The sequence below is a fragment of the Phoxinus phoxinus genome, assembly GCF_949152265.1.
Source record: "Phoxinus phoxinus genome assembly, chromosome: 25".
In the NCBI taxonomy this organism is placed as follows: domain Eukaryota; kingdom Metazoa; phylum Chordata; class Actinopteri; order Cypriniformes; family Leuciscidae; genus Phoxinus; species Phoxinus phoxinus.
Genome location: NC_136900.1, coordinates 17,705,163 through 17,728,288, shown reverse-complemented (window position 1 = coordinate 17,728,288; position 23,126 = coordinate 17,705,163). Strand labels below are relative to the sequence as shown.

The following is a 23,126-nucleotide window of genomic DNA, read 5'->3' as shown; positions in this document are numbered from 1 at the left end:
TTGTGTTATAGACTTAAATGAAATGTTCATGCAACACAGGACCCCCCGAATTTTCATAAATTCACAATGTTCCTTTAATCTCTGTCAGTCCCCAGAGTCTGAATTTATTTATGGACTGTATGCTTATTTATAGACTCTTGTCCAGCGTCACCCAAAAAACAAGTAGGCCTAGTGCAATTTGGATAAGAACAGTGTTATTTTAGTATCATATTACAGTTTTTAATTTTAAATTGGATTTTATTTTTACATGTTCTGATTTCTTATTCCCCGGTTAAACAATGAAAATTAGAAATGATGGTTATTGTGTGTTCCCGCATGACAATCAACCACGCCCCATTGTTACCTTCTTAGCCTGTATACTGTATAAATTGCCCTTGTGTTTATCTTGTGGTTTGTCAGTCGTTGTTTCCTGTCCCGAGTTTCTTTATCTGCCCTGGACTCCCTGTGCTTGTATTGTTATTAAAGTAGTGCAGGCATATGGATTCTCTCTCCGCGTCGTCCCTGCCTTAACGTTACAATATGGGTCATACTTTGTATGCTGTATTGAACTAAAAATAAAATATAAAAAGTATAAATTTAATTTATAACAATAATATACTCTGGTCAAGTGCAGGCTTTTATTAATTTATTCATAATATTCAATTATATTATTATTTAAAAAATATAGTAATTAACTGTCAATGTAATTATATAACTGGTTAATGATTGAATAGGCCTATATTATCTTACACAATGGCAAGAAAATTAACAAGATAAAAAGTGATGTTGAGGACACAGTTATAAAACGGATTAGCCTAGCAATTAAAACAATATTCTAAAGAAAATTAATTTTGAAATATTTTGATTAGAGAAAATAAAGAAACACCTGGCATTTTTAATTTTAAAGGGGGGCATGCTAAAAACGAACTAATATGGTTTCTATCTTAAACAACTTTTTCCAGTAGGCCTATATTAAAACATACAGAATGGGAACATGAAAACATGCTGCATAGGAGCGAAGCAATGTCCCACATATAATGTTTGTTACAATATACCCAAATAAGGCATTTGATGACCTCACTAAATTAGAGAGATCTCTCCATCATCCATCCTAACTATGAATGGCTGTTCAACCGTCGGCGTCTGTTATAAAACTTAGTTTCGTCAGACTTTGATGGGTTATTACAGAAGCTGTTGCTTGGCAATATCAGCAGCAGCATCGGTGTCCCTAGAGAGCGCGCGAGAATAGAAGCACAGGATGCGCACGCACGCCCAACACACACACGAGCCGCGTGTCGCGACCGTTAACATCTCACCAAACACCGCTGCCAATCGCTTTAAAGTTACACTCCGACCGCAGATAGGCATTTCATCGCGGGCTACGTTTTATTTACGTGCCATGGTTCAGTTACTAACTCGGCACTGAAATTTAAACCGTTGAATTCAGCCAGCACAAACGGAGCGCCTACAGCGGCACATTTGAGACATATGAAGATTGTTGAGGTAAGTGTTGCATGTGATAACGGTTTTTTTGTGTTATGTCCTAGAGGAAATAGTATAGTTAGGTCCCAAGGCGAGAAAATAGAGCTTCAAAGAGGTAATAAAGTGCATGTGTCCGAGTCTGGACCGCGGAGGAGAAGTGAGGAGACAGACATTTTTGTAAAGAAGTGGAAACGCAGTCAGTAGCCTACCGTCAGTTGGGGTGGCAATTACCTGTCGTGTTTAACTGTAGGGCAGTAATATTGCCTCATTCGATATTTTGTTCAAGTGGAAATGATGAATGTCACTTTAATGAGTTGAACAAGACGGGTTTCAAAGCTGAACTTTGAAAGATTAATTGTCGGCAATTCAGTGTTTTTTTATTTTTTAATTATTTTAATTTATTGGCTTTTTTTCAAATTATTTAAAGGGATAGTTTGTCTAGATATGGTTTCAAAGGGGATTAAATTACATATGACTTTCTTCCGCAAAGAATGCAAAAAAGGGACCAGTCATTCATCTTTTCATTTTTGTTCTGTGAATGATGACTGAGGCTGTCATTCTCCTTAACATCTCTATATGTGCTCCACAATAGAAAAAAAGTAATATAGTATGAGGGAGTTTTCATTTTTGGATACTGTCCCTTTAAGAGCATTTAGTTCTTATTCCAACATGCATTTTAATTCACTATAGGAAGTTCTTATTGAAAATAGAGCTTCAATTTTGTATTGCCCGTCACAGTTAGAAACCAGCGCCATGTGTGCTGTTCTGTCTGTCCAACAGATGCCACATCCATCACTGTGATGTTCAGGATATAACTCACACCTTTTCGGAGGTGTGCTTGCACTGTCTCATACAGATGGCTTTTGGGGGAGAAAGAGACGTTCTCCTTTTTCATTCAGTGTAGGACTCTGAAAGGGAAGATTTAGGAGATCTTCTCTCCGATTCCTTTGAATTATTTCTCGGCAGGCTATAAATAGGATGGTGACATGCCCCTACCAGCTTCTAGTTAAGAAATGGATGTGCTCAGAGGACAAGACTTTCTAGCATGCGTTCTACTCGTTTTTCCAAATGACAATAATAAACGAAGGAGTGGTTGATATCGCAACAATTATTTGGCCAGTCAGTTTGTATCCTGTACATCTGCAGTGTCACAGATCATCCCGAAAGTCTTTCAAAAATAATTTTAACTTAAAAATATGTAGAACCACTTTATTCTTATGCTAAACCGTGTATTATTTGAGCTGTACATTTTATAATTTATTATTTGAGCATTTTAAATGAAAATTGTTTTCATTTACGTGGCTATACTGTTGAAACAGTATCGTTTACGCATTGGCACCATTCACTTTCAATGCTGTCGATTGAGCTTAACCCAGAATATTAACTTTTTACATGGCGCATCGACTGAATGTATGTCTCTTTTAACAATTTAAAAAGCTTTTTCAGTTTAATCTTTAATCCGTTCTATCAACTATTCACCCATCAGCGAGTGAATTATGAATGGAAGAGCTCTTCTTTTCCCTTCCAAGGGGGTCGATTTGATTGGCTGGCCAACATTTGGTCATCATCTAATAATTTGTCTCTAACAACTCCGCCTGTATTTCACCCTGTTATATACGGAGGGTTATTTTTACTTTCGCTGCCATAGAAATTGCCTATATAATGGCCTCCTTAATTCTGTGGAAATGATACTTGTGGGACAACTCATGCATTTTTTAGCATTATACTAATGGATGTTTGCTGTTTGTGGAGGCCGCAGAGAGCCGTAACATTTTAAAACAACCACTTAAGGACAAGAATCTGGTTTGGCTATAGCCTACGCAGTACGCACGGTACGTTTAAGATGACGGGATCCTTGTCGTTTTTCATCATACGTTGTAAATATGTTTGTGATGCATACTTTTTGATTTAGCACTATTTTGCAGCTTAGTGTTGTAGTGTGCATTAGTGCTTTCAAAAAAGTCTTTGTTAACACGTTTTAATGAACCAAGGCAAGCTACAATCCCATGAAGCATCGCAAACAGCATAATCAAATAAAAAATGGAGAAATATAAAAATATAATACGTAGGGAGACGGACTCAATTAGGCCAATGCCATTTTCAGTGGTTTATGGGAGTGGGCGGAGCTAACGAGACATTTAGCTTTTTTGTACCATTTGATTGGTACAGCATCATGGGTAATGTAGTTTTTCACCAGGAATTCCACTGTTAAACTCAATTATTAAAAAAAATAAGATGAAATAATGCGGACTGACGGCTTCCACGGAATCAAATACCCTCAATTAACAACCTCTTAGCTCACAGTAAGTCTGTCTTTAAAGGTTTATAAGTTATCGTTCAAAATCAATTTAAAAAATGTATGTTTTTACTTCCGGAACCCGACTGTTACAATCTATTGAGGTGTAATATGTGCTTTAGTTGAGCATGTGGACATGTAGATCAAACCAGTAATAGTCTAGCATATAGTATTTTAATCTGATGTTCGAGGGATCTTCGAAGTGGGCGCGGAACATTCTAAATGGAGGCGGGATAGAGTTATGAGGTTTGATTGACAGTTTGAGAAAACCAATGGTTTAGTCACAACTTCTTTTAAATGCTTTTATATTGGTTAAATATTTGAATAATTTAACACACACACACGCACACGCACACACTCACTAACTCAAGTCCGCACACACTCACTAACTCAAGTCTTGAGCTCTTCAGCCTCACACACCTCACACCCACACATTATTCCTCTGTGAGCCCCATGACAGAGTCTGCTGTCTGAATGTCAAGGACAGAATCAGAAAGCTCCAAGAGAAGGTAAAAGACAAGTTCTCACTCTTTATGATTAGTCAGGCCCTGAGAGGATGAGGATTTGACATTCAAAAGATCCACTCATCAAACTGTCTGACTGGAATATAGGCTGCATGGTGACATAGGAGATGGGTGAACCAACTGCAGGGTAAAGCTATGAAGACTGGTGTATCAGTGAATGTCTTCCATTTTTATTCTAAACGCTTTCCATGAGTAGGGTTTTCATTTTGGGCCTGAAATTATTTAAAAAAAGGTTTTCAACAAATCGTCAGTGACTAGAAGTCTTTCAGAAAATGTTGATTGTTGTTGACCAGGTCAACAATCAACATAATGGTAAAGACTACAATAATATGCTATTAAATATTCCACTCTCTAACCTTAAGCTGTAATATTTTATAAAGCACTATAAAAAAATATATATTAAAAATATAAATAATGCTTATTTCTGTTACTTGTGACATTTCCATGGCTTAAAGGATTAGTTCACTTTAAAAAAAACATTTGCTGATAATTTACTCACCCCCATGTCATCCAAGATGTCCATGTCTTTCTTTCTTCAATCGAAAAGAAATTAAGGTTTTTGATGAAAATATTTCTCCATATAATGGACTTCAATGGGCCCCAAATGGTTCAAGGTCCAAATGACAGTTTCAGTGCAGCTTCAAAGGGCTTTAAACGATACCAGACGATGAATAAGGGTCTTATCTAGCGAAACGTTCGTTCATTTAAAAAATATATAAAAAAGTTTAAGTTTTATAAGCACAAATGCTCGCCTTGCTCTGTTCTGTGATGCGCGTTCGTGACGTCATGTAATACGCAATTACGTTGAAAGACAGAGTCTCATGTGAATGTTTAAGTCAGCAGGACTCCTCAGTGGCATCTGGTCCCTGTAAAACAAAAGAAAACAACTGTGAACATGCTTTTGATTTTTATGATTTTGGGAATACATTTTAGATTTTTCTGGTTAAAATTACGATTTAAAAATTACTAATCACATCTTCCAAACTTGACGAAAAGTAGAGGACTGATGAAGTTTGGTGCTTTGTTTTTGAGGTAATAAAGGCGTTCGCGTTCCTTCATGTGGATGATTTGCATGTCAATATCTTTTGCGCGCGTGGGTGTGGTGGTCACATTAAAACAAATAAGCAAGCGTTTGAGAAACTGGACATCTTGTTGGTTTAATACAAATGACTTAAACAGAGAATATTTGTTTTAGTTTTGAATCAGATCATTTAAAAGTACACACTTATATGTTTATAGATATATATTGCTCATAAATGTGTGACAAGTATTCGCTGAGTTTTGTTTCAGTTTATAGACGTGCTCAAGAAAAAAAAGTTCACGAGACGGAGAGGCAGAGAGCACACCCTGTTTACTTTCTTTATTTTACAAAACACAATGTTTTGTTTTGATTGTAAGTGGACACATACAAAAGTAGACATCTCACAGATTATTTTTTCATATTTCTTTTTTTCTGTATGACCATAAATGATGGAGTAACTTAAGTCTATTGTGCTACTATGTGAAGAAAATCCAGCAGAGGGTTAATAATAACAGCAGATTAAAAAATATATACATTTTTTTAACCTTTACACTATACCAATGTATTACAAATCAGGCATTATGACCAACTTGTTTGAAATGTGACTCTACAGGGCTGTGCATATCTCCGGTCCTGATATTGCTACTGTGTTTACTAATACACATATGCAATGTTCTAGAAGGCTTCCCAAAATATGCAAGACCTCAAGGACACATAATATACATGAGTAGAGGAACAGGTCATTTCCACATTGCCAATATTACGACCAGTGTGTGGATGACTAAAAGAATTACATCTACAGTATGTGTAAAAGAACACTGTGCACATTTACTACACCTATAATTACATTGGGGAAGAGTCAGAATGCCTAGTTTAATTACGGTACACGATAACTAAATTCAGATTTAACAAGCAAGTTTCACAGAGATTCAAATATTTATATTCTTCTTTAAAAATACCTGATAATTTAGGATCACTAGAAATAATATGGCAATGCCTATTCAAGACTTAACGTAACTCTGCACCTGCTGAATACTTAACAGTGCAAATAGGAGCATTGAAAAGTTGCTTTTTATTAACCTTAGCTCGTAATCACTGTATCTGAGGTATATCATTAAATATCTTTTTAGCATTTTCGATCCATTCTTTTTTGTTAAATCAGTCGATACCTTTACATTTAAAGGTCTCATTTGTTAACATTAGTTAATGTATTAACTAACATGAACTAAAAATGAGCAATACTTACAGTATTTATTCATCTTTGTTAATGTTAGTTTATAAAAATACAGTTGTTCATTGTCTGTTCATGTTAGTTCACAGTGCATTTACTAATGTTAACAAATGCAACTTGATTTAAATAATATATTAGTAAACATTGAGATTAACATTAACTAAGATTAATAAATGCTGTAGAAGTATTGTTAATTTTTAGTTCATGTTAAATTAACGTACGTTAAGTGATGAAAAATTATTGTAAATTCATAACTCACATCGCATTGCTAATTAATGAAGCGACTGAAGATCAAGCATAATGCACATTTTTTTTGTTATTGGCATGGCAACCAACATAAAGAGTAAATACAAAAACCTGTCTTTCCTTAAGCAGCAAAATGGACCAATGGATTAATCCGCAAAATGCACTCCTTTTGTACATTACATTTTTTTTTTCATTTGTAAAGTCATTTCGAGTCAGCTTTTCCTTTCTCAGTAGGTTAGGGGTGTGGAAACTGATCTTAGACCAGCATTTATGTCTATATCCTTAGAAACACATCATGGTCAGGGGCCAGCGAGCTTTGGCCATCATTAAGGAGAAAGAAGGATGTGAAAAGTCTTGCTGGAACTGTTGTTCAAAGATCATCCCGAGTAAACATCTGTCTTTTGGAGACAGTAATATTAGTGTGTAATTTATTTCCCTCCGGGGCCAGAGCACCTCATGTGTGAGGGAGGTCAACATATGTTGCTGAGCTGTGTGTGTATCTGCGTGTGAGAGGCAAAGAACGCAAGCTGTTAAAACAGAGTCGGTATTACGTTGTGAGCAAGCAGAGAGTGTATTTCGTTGTGTATCGGATGAGTGGCCAGGCGTGTGTCCGCCCCAGTGAAGTGACTGATGTAATTTACACTGTCACAACATAAGGCCGGTCGCAGGATGACAGCGGAGAGAGGGAGAGCAAGGCACAGTGATGACTGACCTGTCAGCACTGATCAGTTTGTGTGTCAGGCAGGCAGTTCGGTAAGAGACGAGAACCTGTAGCGTCAGAAGAGGACCTGAGTTACAGTTTCCTTGGCTGACGGTCATGTGAATCAAGCAGGACATATTACTGGATCAACATCAAAAAAACATTGTGACTATCAAATACCCTTAAATTCAAATCCAGGCGTAACCATTTATCATTTCCCATTCGCATTACAAAAATGCGGCTATGTGTTTCATGGATATGATAGATACAATATGTATTGTATATAGTTCCCCTAAAATGAATGTTTAGACATTTAATTTAGCATCAAATGAATTTAGCAACAAATTAATTCCATTAATTATTAATAATAAACCAACAAGAATATGAAAAATCACAGTGAGCTTCATGGGTAGTAGAAGGATAAGAGGACCTGAGTGAGAGCAGTGCAAGACAGTAGCATCTGGAGACTTGCATGGGGCCGGTTACTATGGCAGTGAGTCTCTTAGGACGTCAGGGAAATAATACTCAGCAGGTTGCATCTTAGTCAAATTAGACGCCATACTTAATTTGATTCAAAAAGAAAAGGGACTGGTAAAGATTCTAAGTTTCTTTGAAACATTTTATATATCAGATGGAGTCTGAAATATTGTATTTGTGAGATGCGAGGACATGAATGACTAAGGGAAATCATATTTATTTATTAATTAATTGCAATTTATTTCCCAAATTGCCAGTGTCTATGTGAAGCATGGTGGCAAACAAGTTTGTTGTGAATGGTAATGCATTATGCAAAGTTATTAGCTCACATATAGTTTTTACTGGTATACATTACCAGTAAATTACTGTTTAGAGATCATGTCTAAATGAAAATGATATAAAAACAAACTTAAAAATTGTTTGAATTTTTTTTTAGATTTGAATGCATGACATCAATATTGCATGCTCAAGATTCCCACATAATACATAATCTGTATGGGTGATTCCCACCGCACAGCAACCTAATGACTGATGAAGATCATCTGTACCTCATGACAAGTCATTTTGTAATAAACAGATCACTCTAAATCCCAGTTTAACAATCACGTGCTGCAAGTAATTACTGATGGGTGACAGCTATGGATTATAAGATATAGCCTATAATGAACTGTCTACAAATACAGTGCCAGTAATATATATGATATATGAAACCAAAATGGGAGGGAATAGATTTTAGAGACGAGATTTTACAGATTCATGCCCTTTTTACAGATTATTCAGTATATCCATGCAGAAAGCCGCTGATGGATGAGGGGTCTGTGTACACATAGGACCAGGTTTAACCTTCCTCTCCATCCTTCCTTTGATCCCCAAGTAATCACAGCCCTTCCTCCATCATGTTCTAGGAGCGCTTTACTTAATGAAAAAATGCTGTGATCTGTAAATGAAAAGGCTTTGGCGGGTCTCTAACCATTAATCCACGTAGGTTAATATCACACATGCCCAAGAATCGATATGGTTATTTCCACTGCAACCGGAGAGAGATTGGACAAAAACTTTTTATTCAGGATTTTATTTTTATTTTTTACTGAATATATTGGTTACCAACCTTTTTTGTCTTACTAACCCCACATGTCATTAGCAAGGCTTATAATTGATCCTAATCAACTTAATTTACTGAAAAATATGCTTGTTACGTAAAAAACATGCATGCCCAAACATAAAAAATTTAACTTAAAAAGTGACTTAAAGGGTTAAGCAATTAATTACAAAAAAAGTCACAAGATTAATTGTTGTTAAATAGAATTTGTATTAGTTTTTGTTCCATTTTATTTATTATATTGTTTTTTAAATAATAATACATTATTAGTAATAGTAGAAGTATTATTAATAATACTAATTATAAAAAAGCATTTGTGACTAGGATAAAACTTTTACGGTCATCATTAAAATATTGAATTATATCTAATATATATATATATATAATTCATAACAATTATAATAAATAATAAACACAAAAATAAGTATTATTATAATAATTAATAATTCATTATTATTATTAATTTGTATGTATTTATTAATGATCAAAATTTTTTTATGTAAGTATTGTATTAGAGTCGTAATTTCTTTTTTATGTTTAATACCCCCTGGTGTACGCATGCCGCTGGTTGGGAATCACTATCCTAAAGACCTGTGTGAGTCATGCATGCCGCAGTATCATTTTTATTCAGTGTGAGCGGATCACTGTAATGAGACATCTTTCATTCACTCCAGTAATACCTAAGGAAGTGGGCTAGAGAATATTTCAAGGATAAGCTATCTTCCCCTTTGATGTAACATATAGAAGATAAATGTGCAAGTGGGCATAAAAGCTGATTTTTAGAAGTTAATAATGCAAAGAAATAAAGATCAATTGATTTCTGTCTGTGCAGTGAGAGTGATTTATTTCACCATTTCAGTTTGATATGGAGGAAAAGTTATTGTAAAACCAAGTCATTTGGGTAAGAATACTTTTTCATTTTTCATTTACATTCACATTACATTTGATTTGAAAGGGATGATTTTAAGGCCCAATCATTGTAAAAATCTCTGATTCACCCTCTGTTTTTAAGCTGATCTGCTATTGCTACGATTCAGACTGTACATTTACTGTAACCTCACTTGATGTCCAGTTAACCCAGCAAATAACCTTAGTGGTCAGTAATCCATTAACCCAAAGGATTTGACATCATTTGTCCTCCACAGCTTCCAGACGGCTTTAGAGACAATTTTTGGCGATCAATAAGGTTATTATATTGTAGGTTAGGATTGATTTTAATTACATACAGAGAAAAGTTCTTTGACAACTTACAGGAGTTTAAAAAAATATGATCATAAAATTTCCTGTGTCGTCTCTCAGCTTTAAGTTTTTTTTTTTTTAAGTTTTAGGTTATAGGACACATCCCAATCCAGTTAAAATGCAGAGCGAGTTCTCAAAATAAAACTACCCATGCAAAGAGAATCATCAGCATGCCATGCACTAAAATGATTTTACCTGGGAAAGGGAATTAATAACATCAAAAAAGAAAATGGGGATAAATGCTGCTTTTTTTAATAAGATTACACAGATTATGTTGACAAATCAATGCAATATGGTTTGCTATGTTTGAACGTGGTAAACCGGATCAATGGTTTTAATCATTTCTAATTTCAGAGTACTGATTCAACAGGGTAATAATTGCAAAAGTGAGGTATAATATACAGAGCAATGATGAATGTTTTCGGCAAGGAAGGACATAGAGTGAAGTGGGGGAGAGACAGTGGGGAAGCTTATTGATTTGCGAATATGTCCTCCATCTGTCACCATAATGAATGTTAATATGACACTACACAAAATACAGCAGCTCAACAGATCACATGAACCAGTAGTGTAATACTCAAGGCTGTTTTTAACTTAGCTTCACTAGCAACTAAACCTTTGCAGTTTACTTCTGTAAATAGCCCATCTACACAACTTCACGTCTTTTGTAATTAACAGCTGTCTAAACAAGTAAGACAAAATTGATTTAGTCTGTTTATGTAAATACAGAGATTTAATTTATCATGGGTAATTGAGCACATCTGGTCTGTTCGAGCCTGTGATGTGGTTACAACTTCCAAATTTGCAAATGTTGTAATCAAACATGATCGAAAAAAGTCTCTTCGATGTACCTGACTTACACAGTATATGACTTCAGACTAGACTTTAAGACAGAACAATCAAAATAAACTATCTTTATACATGTTCCTGGTCTGCACATAAGCCCCCCCCCCCCCCCCCCCCCCCCCATAAATATTCATATATAAAAACCGATGTATTCTGCGAAAAAATATATTATAAATATTCATGAAATATAATTTGGAAAAATATTTAGTTTCTTTTCACAATGTATTTTTTAGTAGTAGTAGTAGTAGTAGTAGTACTTTATTGTTCAGCCTAAGCTGAAAAATTATCTTTGGTCTCGCCATACAATCACAAAACAATTAACAGTACACACAACATCCAATAAATACATGTAACAAAACACCACATCCACAATAACAAGATTAAAATATATTCACATTCTTACCTCTTACTCAAAAGACTTACTGCATTTGGTACGAAAGTTTGTTTATATATTGCTTTAATTGCTTTTGGTGTTCTGTAACGACGACGTGATGGTAATAATTCAAAAACATGATTCAAGGGGTGTGTTGTGTCTCTTGTTATACTCAAGTCTTTTCTCTGAACAGCAATTTGGTATAACTGAGCGACTGACTTTTGCTTTAATCCTATAATTTTTCCTGCTACTCTTGTAGTTCTGTCTAATTTAACTTTATTCACAGAAGTAACTCGTCCAAACCACACAGTTATATTATACCCTAAAACACTTTCAATTAGACCTGTATAAACTCTTTGCAACACAGTTTTACTCACACAAAATTCTTTAAATATCCATCATCGCTACTTTAAGATGTATAAACCTGAAAGGAAGCTTACAATAATTGTATTAAACTCATGATTTCCGACCACTACCAGGCAGAATGAAACGATAATATTTTTTTTCTTATCAATTTATTTTCTTATTATTTTTATTTTTGACCTTGGCCACGTGGTAATAAGAACAAAACTTCTATAAAGTGACTTCTTAAAGTTATTTAGAGTATTATTTAATTAAAGTATTAATTAAAGTCTGACTAATTGGGAAGTTCAACAGTTGCATACGAGTTTGCTTAACAGAAGTATTAATTATTGAAAAGTGAAAAAAACACAGCCCCTTTGGCCCGGGTTGGAATTTAAGTATAATCACAACTGAATGTCAAAAGTAAGATCTTAAATGGCAGGGTAGCATCTGGTGAGAGAACTGCTTTCATTAGCAGAAGATCCTCTGGCTCTACTGAGGAGAACAGCTCTAGATTACATCCACAGGTTTCCTTGTGCTTCTCAAGACCTTTTTAAAATCCCACTATCATACAGGTCAGGGATCAGCAATATCCTGGGACTGGGGTAATGGGGGAAGTGGTCCAATTCAGGGAAAAGCAATCAAGCCCAGATAAAAGGAAAGGGGGCGTCGATGAAGGAGCAGGTGCACGGGGTGTTTTTTTACTCAAAGCTGTTGTTAAAGAAATCTAACCCCATCACCTCAGCTGTGATTGCCTGCAAAGATGCGACTGTACACATCAAGCTGCAATTTTGGTGTTTTGATGTGGGAAGATGATAAGGCCAGTTTCCATCTGGCAAAGGTTTGATGTTTGGTTTTACAGTAGAAAATGCAGCACTTACATTTAAGTGCTGAATGGAAAATGCTTTCAAGCAAATGAAAATGACTTTGCAAAGCAAATGAAGCCACATTCACAGTGCTACAAATCATTTCTGTAATTGCTGGGCTTTGATTTATTTTGATGACACCTGACCAGTTAAAATTGCGTTTTTTTTTGTTTTGTTTTTTTGTTCCATCTCTGATTTCTGGACTTTCTGAACTTTGTCCGATAAATAAAATAATAATTGTTAGCTAATTTTAATGATTTTTTCAAAAAATGTATTTTGTGGTCAACTCTCTTACCAAGTGATTTTAATTCTTTAATATTGTGACACCCAAGAAGTCATCATTTGGACTCTTTTTACAGCATGACGGGAATATCATTCTAATATTTGATGCTCAAGAAACATTTATTTTATCAATTGATCAATAAAACATTATTATCAAATTTTGTTATATAACAGTTGTGCTGCTTAATATTTTTGTGGAAACTGTTCATTAATATAATAATAATAATTTATATATATATAAATTACATCAACTTTATGTATATATATTTCCCAAATTGGTTTGCAAACCTCATGAAGTGAATGAAACTTTTAAATTTAGTATGACTATTTTCTGAAGGTTAAGCTCTTCCTTCCACTGACTATTTGTTGAAAAAGAGTTTCAGGTGCTATTTTGTAGCCTGTTTGTGGAAAAGTGCAATTTAATGTGGAATTAATATTATTATGCATAGTCCTATTAATAATGTTAAAAGCAAATTAATTCAGTCTATTAATTCAGTAATCAGTTTATGACTTCCTCCTCAGTGCTCCAGATTTGTTTGGTGTTAAGCTCCACAAAGCACAGTGTATGATGAATGTTTGTAATAAGAATTTATGTTTGTGTGGGTCGTGTGAGTCAGGTTGTCTAATCTCACAGTGTGTAGTAGATACACATGGAACAGGCAGGGCAAGATGTTTTGTGTAGGCTTCAGGTCCCTATAGGCTCAGCACATGATTCCTTACGCTGCTCTCACCTGCTGAGAACAGCAAACCTGGCTCACACACACACACACACACACACACACACACACACACACACACACACACACACACACACACACACACACACACACACACACACACAAACACACACACACACACACACACACACACACACACTCCACAAACAACTGTGCCTCCCCTTTCTCTCTTTCTTATTCTCTGTCTTGCATCTTCTCTTGTGGGAAATGGGACCTTGCAGTCAGCAGAATATTCATCAGATAAATCTAGAAAACACAACACGCTAAATATAAATGCCTGCACATTGTAGCGTGAGATACAGAAATAAACATTCACAAATGCAAACGCCCCATTGTCCTTTTCAATTTGTAACTTACTAAAACTAATAAAAGTTTTCAACAGTTCCCAACAGCAGATTTAACTTGATTTATTTTTCATTTTCAAAAAAAAGAAGAAAAAAAAGAAAAGAAAGAAGAGTGCTACTTGCGAATGAAAAATTGCCAAGAATGTTCCGAGTGGTTGCTAGTGTCCTAGGTTGTTGCTAGGTGCTTGCTTCAAAAGAACTCTAAACAATTCTAATTCCAGACTCTAAAACCACTAGCTTGTCTTGCAGAAGTAAAGCAGTCACGACAGCCTCGGTTGCTAAGGCACTGTTGAAGAGTTTTTTTTGTGTGCGTGTGTGTGTGTAGGTCCCACCGTCAGGGCTGTGCGTCACAGGCCGGGATGTGGGTAGAGTGTAGGGCGCTGGAGGGCGGCTGTGGAGGCAGAAGGAGGTCCCTACTCTCCACGGTCATGAGAATCCCCTGCTCCTTCTGGTTCCTGCTGCTGTTAGGCGCTGGAGGTCTTCTTCTGCTACATCTACAGGACCTGACAGAGACACTCCAGCAGCAAACCCAAGGTCTGTTTAACATGTGGCTCAGTCTTTTATGCAGTTTTGCTATTTCTTTCTTTAAAGAAAGTGTTCGCACTGTTAAAATGTTTTGACTGGTTGTCTAAATACGTGCTTCATGTGATAGCATCACAATTAAGTGTTTTTATTCAAGAAATATTATTTATTATGACTAAATACGACAAAGTGCATGGATTGGATCAACAGAGATATCCTGCTACACTTGGATGGAAACAACACAGTCCCTCCAGAAAAACGCGATTATGCAATCGCATGATTCAATGCAAAATTAGCCAAAGTCCGCATATTTATGCGGGGGGGGGGCGCATTTTTTCAAATACGCCGCACTTTCGCCGCATAAATTGCAGATTTCCGCGCGCAAAATATGCGGGCTTGCATGATTTCATAATCCCCGCTTTTTCGTTGCAAAAGTTGAAAAATGTTGCATTTACTTCACACAAGCCAGCCATTTGCCCTGTTGCCATGGGAACGTTATGAAGTGACGTAATTGCGCGACATCATTGAAAAGCTGCAAACCCCGTAATGCTGATGAAACCATGATGAAGCTCGCAAATCATTCTCATTTGCCAACAAACATAAGCGCAAAAGACCGCGCAAAGCAGTTTCCCAGTGTGTTACATGACAAATTATTTTGTACTCCGTGCAACTGTGTGTTGGACCACAGGCGGAAGTCGACGCTGGACAACCACTTTGTCATTTTTACAGAAGTTGTAGCATATTCATTTTGTAAAGCTACAGACCTTGTTCGACTCATCAATGTTTTGTAAGTTTGAGCCATGTGTTTATTACGGTCTGAAATAAAACAAGATGAGAACTTAAATATTCCCAGCACTTTATGTGAGGTAGTATGCTTGCTTATCATAGGAAGTAATAAGAAATGACTCTTTACATTAAAGTAGTAGCCTAGTGAATAGGGTGTTGGGGAAAAACTTTTTTTTTTCTCTTTTTCATCAAACCGCAGTTTTTGCAAGTTCCCGCAATTTCATTGCATAAAATTGCATAAATATCCCGCATATTCCATCGCATTTTTTAAGAAAACGTGCCGCATAATCAAGGATTTTTGCCCACAACAATCACAAAAAAGTCTGCGCTTTTCTGGAGGGACTGACAACAGATGGAATTTTAATTTTTAACTACATTTTTAATTTTTTAATTTATAAATTATTCACATTTTAAAGTAAAATATATATCAAATAAAAAAGTACATGATGTATACACATCTACTACATGTCTTCTGTCGTCTGATTGATACAGTAGTTTGTACTTTTTAGTACAAAGACCTTTTAGAATAATTGTAAAAACATCTACCTCCAGGTTGTGGTTCACATGTCTTTTTGCAATGAATTCTTTACAGATTTTAAACACAAGAACTATTATTGTTAGTAATATTTTAGATGCGTGGTGTAGGCAGGACGCAAAGACGAAGTTAAAAGTGAACAGAGTTTATTGACAGAAAGATAAAATCACCAAACTGAACTACAGCATTAATGAGAAACACAGGCATAATTATGTAGCCTACTACGTGAAAACAAAGATGATTGGATTAACACAGGTAATACAAACGAGGTAACTGATGAGTAACCATAGAAACAAACTTGAACGCAATGAGTAACCTAGGAGACAAGAAACAAGTGGCGGGACATTGAGAACAAAGGAGACGTGACTGAAGGTAAACAAACTAAGTCCATGAGGGTGAAACTAAGAATAAATGTGACAAACACTTACTAGACTGAAGTAACTTATCCATATGTCACTTTTTAGAAAAATCTACTATGATATGCTTTTGGAACAGTTATTTGTTAATTTCTTAATAATTTTTGTATTTCATTGCATTATATATTTTGCCCCCACAATGAAAACTACAGAGCTTTGATCATAAAACTAAGCATTTAAATACACTGGTCTACAGCCAAAATGCTTCTGTTATAAATGTAGTCCAAGTTTACTAATTCTGGGTCACTGAGAACAAAAATTATGCCTAAAATTGCTGATTGGCGCTAGTTTTCAAGAAATGCTATCGGGTCAGTATTACGTCCCATGATTTGGGAATGGCTGAGAATAAGCGAGTTATAAAGGGAGGCGATCTCAATTTAAACCAGAAATGACTAAAATTCATCTTTGACTGGATCTATGAATAAATCTATAACTGAGTTTGGAAAGTACTTGCTTTTTAGGCAAAACAATGAATAATGTAATGCAATCTGAAGCTGGTATTGCGTCATACAGTACATGATATGAATTGTATCATGTTGTTCCTAGAAGTCATGGATGAACCAATCGTAACGAAGCTTACATCACTCTGCTGAACAAATTGCCCTGTATGAGCTCTAGAAATCATACAGCAGGGGTACAAAACTCAATTCCTGGAGGGCCACCGCCATGCAGTTTAGCTCCAACCCTGCTCAAACACACACACTGTACCTGTAGTCTTTAAATTAGCCTGAAGGACATGATGAGCTGGATCAGGTGTGTTTACTAGTAGGTAGTAGCCAATCGTTTGTTTTAATTGATACATACTTTAATTCAGCTCATCAAAATAAATTTTTCTAAGCCTTTGTGTTTAAAGGTTTTGACTTTTTCTTAAAGGACGTAAAAAGGGACTTTATATCAGAGGAGAACATTCTAAAATTGAGATTACAGTGAATGTTTCTGGCTTTACTCGGAAGACAAAGTAATAATACAGTATTATCAAGATTAACATCCTTAAAATGAAAATCAGACAAAACACTTATAAATGATGTCATTTGTGTCTATAGGCATGTGCGTTCAGATCTAGTGCATCGTAGTAAAAGAATGCATGTGTGCGCAGGCACGTAGTATTTACACAGTGATCGCCAACACTGTACAAAATTATTGTTGGTTTAACTTAAAAAAGTAAGTTATCTGGTTGCCTTAAAATTTTGAGTTCATTGAAATTAAACAATTGAGTTAATGCAATGAAGGAGATTGGTTTAATCAATAGAAACTCAAAATATTATGTTATCTGAACTACATTATTTATCTAAGTTGATTTGACAAAAGATATATATAGATAGATAGATAGATCGATACATAGATACATCAGAACAAACCTGCATACATTTTTTTTTACAGTACCAGTAATTATTTATTACATTTTGCAGCTCCAGTAAAAGAAACAGAGGACTCATTTGGCAAGGTGATGTCCCAGCAACTACAGTTGTCCTCTCCTAGAGCTAACGTTGTGTTTGATTACTGGCATTTTCCGGTTTATTTGAAGTGCTAGCATGCGGTGAAGTGGGCTTTAAAACTCACCGTGTCTTCCCTGCAGAGCCATCAAAGCAGTTAATATTGTCTGTTTCCATCTCGCGACACGGGAAATTGTTAGCTGAGCACGGAAGCTCATGAGGACGATATTGTACTGATTTTGAGATACGCAGGGGAGATATTGCAATGTTATCTCTCGCAAATGTGGGTCAATGAAAAACTCTACAGAAAGTCTTAAAGGAAATTTGCCTGTCAACCTCACTGCTGTTTGTTGATGCAGTATTTAACATTTCATTTGAAATCAAATTGGTTTACTGAGAAATGTTTTTAAACATTTATAGGCATGCATTTTTGTTTATTGTGGTAACTCCCTCAGAGACATTGTCAAGTTCAGTTTTAATAGAAATCATTTTAATACAAATAAAACAGACTTTTACAGTAACCTTTTCGTGTAAGTTGTCATTCCTGTCAGATCACAGAGACAGGATTCAGTGGCTTCCTCAGTAATTGAACATTTACATGAGCCTCGAGCTCAAATGCTTGACAAGACACAAACAATAGATATGTGGAACTTCTCTAAATGCATTACATTTGAGACGTAAAAAAAAAAAAAGTAGAGCTCTTTGGCGCATTAGAATCTAATTAGGGAATGACTAACCTGAGATGATTGAATCTTACGTTACTATTGACTGAGGGATTGTGTAAGCAGTCATTGGTGGGGAAGCTAAATAACAGTTCAATAGTGCCCTGAAAAGGGAGTCTATTCAGTTTCATCTCTCCTGTGCTGATTGATCTGTCTCTCCATACCCTCTGATCCAACCCGCCCAGTCAATGACAGCTGTCTCTGTGGACCCTGAATCATTGGCATGGAAGCTGCGGTTCAAACTAAGTTTTGGCTCAGAGGTATTTCAAACTGTTGAGGGCTTGTAGGGTTTTTCAATTTTAGAAAAGAAGAAAATAGTTTTGTTTTTTAATATTGCTACTAAACTTCGCTGCATTCATTAAAAATTAAATTAGGGTTTAGAGGATACTTGGCAAAAAAAAAAAAATATATATAAAAAATTTCCTAAATTAAATTATTCACTAAAGCCAAATAAATTATTTAAATATTGTTTGGAAAATATTTACTTTGTGTTAAGGTAGTATATCTTCTTTTTTTGTGTGAGATTATAAGAGAAACATTTTAAATGTAGTTGTCAGTAGACTTCCTGGACTCCAGTTTGAAAATTCCTAGTTCAATCTGTCTTCAGTTTGAAGGGTTAGTTCTCCCAAAAATGACATTTATATCATGAATTACTCACCCTCATGTCTTTCCAAACCCATAAGACCGTCGTTCATCTTCGGATCAAGATATTTTTGATGAAATCTGAGAGCTTTCTGACCCCTTATAGACTGCAACGTTATTACCACTTTCAAGGGCCAGAAAGGTAGAAAAGACATCAATGGAATAGTCCATGCGACTACAGTGGTTTAACTTTAATGTTATGAAGCGACGAGAATATGTTTTGCGGGCAAAAATCAACAACAAAAATAACGACAGTATTGGCCGGCTCCTGCGTCAGCATCACACGCATGCGTCTTGGTTCTCACGTAAACAGCGTCAGAGACTGATACAGGAGGGATGAAATTGTTAAATTAAGTCATTATTCGTCGCCTCATAACATTAAGGTTGAACCACTGTAGTCACATGGACTATTTTCATTTTACATTTTAAGTTTTGGGTGAACTAACCCTTTAATTCAAATTTAACTTAAGTCAAAACTAGACTTTTGACTAATTTTGACGATTTGACTAATAAAAACCAAGCGGTCAAGATATGGCAAATTAGCATGACCCCATCAATCCCTTCTGGTCCGATGCCGTTTAGATACACTATCTGGACCCAATGAGCATATTTCGTCATTGACGACCATTCAAAAGAGGACCGGGGGGGGCTCTAGTCTGTGACTATAATAACTTCTATATGACTCTCCAGTACTGTATAATACTATCATATTTCAGAGAAGTTGCAGTCAATGGTTATCTATAATTTTCACTCTAATACATCAGCAATGATACATTACACAATACTTTCAGCAATGAGTCTTGGTGATAAAACTTGTGGGGATTTTTGAGTGTCTGTATGAATGTGGGCCAACAGGAATCAAAAGAAATATGACGAGCCCTGGAGAGGGCATATCTCTGTTCATTAAGACTGATTCCTTGTGCATGAAAGAGAATGAATCGCATAAGAATTCAGCCTTAACTATCCAATTGCAGCTGTGGATGTTTCCACAATTGTCTAATTTGATGTTTTCCTAAAAACATTACTTTGCTGATGTGTTTAACAAGGCGAAGAGAAATTAAAATGCACCAGGTGTTTTCTTACATTGACAGGAACATGGTGGAAGTAAACGGACATTTCCTAAACCCAGACATTTAATGCTGTTTAAAAAAGTCAAGTCTAGACCTTTTAGCCCTTTTTACAATTATCTCAGTGATGGACAGTCCATTATGAGGTCATTAGTACAGAATTACAGTGATGCTGATGCAAAGAGCCTAAGTAAGAGTTCTCAGCTGCCAAAAAAAAAGGATGTGATCAGTCAAAGGTGAGTCAATTGTATTGCTTTCAGACGGTCTATTGCAGTCAATGGGATTATAAAGAACTACATCATAGCACATGCACTTCCTACCGTTCCCCTGCCTAATTTGATTGCCATTGAGCTCACTTTGCACACCACTTAAACAAGATCAATACTCGTTTACAGCCCTGCTAGATTTACAAGGCAATTTGGAGCAATTATTCAAGTCAATTTTAGCCCCACCTCTGCAGAACATTAACAAACTCGACTTTCCATTTAGGATATCATTATTGTCAATAATTTGATGAGTGCTTAACCCCTCTGACCCATCAGCGACTGCCTGAAGTGTGTCGTAAGCGAATCCCTAATATTTTTTAAAACAACTCACAGCAGTCTTGCTGACTCTTGCAGTACACGTGTGTTGTACTGTGTATTGCATATAGATAAGAATACCATTTCCATTTATTTGTATTTGTTGTATAGGTTTGAGGTTAGTTTTTTTTACACTTTTTTTTAGACACACACACACACACACACACACACACACACACACACACACACACACACACACACACACACACAAGAACAAACACACATCCGCAAATCATGTTGGCTGTTGGTATGTATGTTTTGTTGGCCTTGTTGTTTTTTTATCCGTCACTTGTAAATAGTAAAAAAGAAAAAGAAAAAAATAAGTAATTACTTTTATTAAACAAAGATGCATTACATGGATAAAAAGAGAGAGTAAAGCCGCCATAATGTTAAAAAAATATATATTTAAAATAAATGCTCTTCTTTTGAACTTTCTATTCATCAAATAATCCTGAAAAAAATGTATCATGATTTCCACAAAAATATTAAGCAGCACAACTTTTTCCAACATTGATAATAATAAGAATTTTGCCAGAGTTTATCTAAATATACATATATGTATGTTTATAACAAGTAAGTAAAAAGCAAGAAAAAGCAATATTGCTTGTTAACTTGTACTTGTGTGTTGTTTGATTGCCCTCATGTAGTTCATGTCTTAAACTTTTACCTTTATCATTCTTTACTCTTTGGAAAACAAAAGGAGATGTAATGCTGTATTCAAGTCCTCCAACTTATAAATGTGGAAACAATTATGACAGGATGTGGTTTTAAGTCATTGACACTTGCTAAATTCACTTAGTTTCTGATTCTTTAATTGATATGTCTCAGCTCAGGAGGTCTGGATTCTAAGAAGAGTTTCTTACTGAAAAATGATATTGTGGTGACATTCCCTTCATAACATTCATTCCATCCATTCATAACTTGGCAATATCTAAGGCAACATAACCTAACATAAAGTCATACAGGTTTGAAAAAACAGGAGGGTTAGCAAATTATGATCGAATTTTCATTTTTGGGTGAACTATTCCTTTCAGCCAAGATGAAACTGCCAGACATATCATGCGACATGATAGCACTTTCCTATTTTCTACTTCAGATGTGTGAGGCTGTAGATTACATTTCTTCCCCAAGGTTCAAAACTCAGAGAGGTGAGAGGTGTGTGAAAATCTCCAGCATCCGAGATCAACACACAAACATGTCTCTGCATGGTAAGGTCTCGCCGGAGTGTCTTAGTTTAATTAGTTCACGCAGAGCGGACCACTCCGCAGTCTGGTTTCAGAGGAGCCCGCAGCCTGAGAATATGAATATATACTTGCATTAGGCTCCTATGGTGCTCTGAAGCAACTGTCTTTCAGGTCTTCCCATGGCTCTCTTTCTCAAAACATTACGAGATTATGTCTAGATAAACCTGATTATGAGATTCCAAATCCAATTATATGTGTGCATTTTTAAAATAATCATTTTAAAAGATCATGGGAAAAATTGTGTTCTGGTTAGAATAGAGCATGCTGCAATTGATACCAGTCCAAAATAAACACTCGCCAAGCTCCCAAATGTGAGTAAATTTAAAAAAAGAAAAAATAAGATAACTTTGTTTGTCGAATTGTAAGACTTTCTCATTAGTGGAAAATCTGGTGAATTAGGCAGTAATCGGTGGTGTTCTTCACTAATATGCAAGAAAGATATATGATTTTTTAAAATAAAAATAAATATTTCTTTATAATTTCTTTATATTTATTTATTTTTTAAATAGTCTAATTGTAATATGTTTTTTGTTTATTTTTTTATCCTAGAGCTACAAATCCCATTGTTCCAAAATATATTTTACATATAATTTTTTCAAATATTATGCCTATACATTAGATGAAATATTCAATAGTTCATATAAAATTAGAAATGCTGTGATATTACATTTAGAATATCACAGTTATAAATGTTATATATATCACTTAACAGGTCATTTTAAATTCCCTCACAGTTGTCAGATGTGGACAATTGTTAGTTTTGGACTCTCATGAGGAGGGGGTCTTTGTCTCCGAACAAAATACTTTTTTTATTTATTTTTATTTCACAAACTGCAGACAAACAATACTTTCAGTGGCTCAGAAGGTGAAGCACCTTTTTACAAGTGGATCCAAAATGTGTAAATGGGCTGTTTTTATTTATTTTTCAATAAAATATCTGCAATCTCGAGGCGTCATAAAAACAGCTCAATTCATCTCTCCTACATTCGCATGTCCTTTTAACCTCAAGAAAAGACAATGAGGAAAAAATGAGGAAAAGCAGTAACAGAGTGGAAAAGGAAGCAAAGAAAGCCTGTTAATGGTTGTGTGAAGCG

The 23,126-nt window shown here is 35.4% G+C and overlaps 1 protein-coding gene across 3 annotated transcripts in view; it reads left to right on the top strand.

The window, feature by feature from the left end:
* The first annotated feature begins 1,209 nt into the window (after positions 1-1,209).
* Positions 1,210-23,126, top strand: part of LOC306994049 (BTB/POZ domain-containing protein kctd15-like) — a 66,650-nt gene continuing 44,733 nt past the window's right edge. Inside the window, exons 1-2 of one of the 3 annotated variants that reach the window (XM_079604341.1) lie at positions 1,210-1,482; positions 14,410-14,618. In XM_079604341.1, the coding sequence (XP_079460467.1) occupies positions 14,444-14,618 (175 nt within the window). In that variant the 5' untranslated portion in view covers positions 1,210-1,482; positions 14,410-14,443. Of the gene's footprint in view, positions 1,483-14,409; positions 14,619-23,126 lie in introns of those variants that run through there. The other 2 variants (XM_079604338.1, XM_079604340.1) reach the window with 2 other exon arrangements.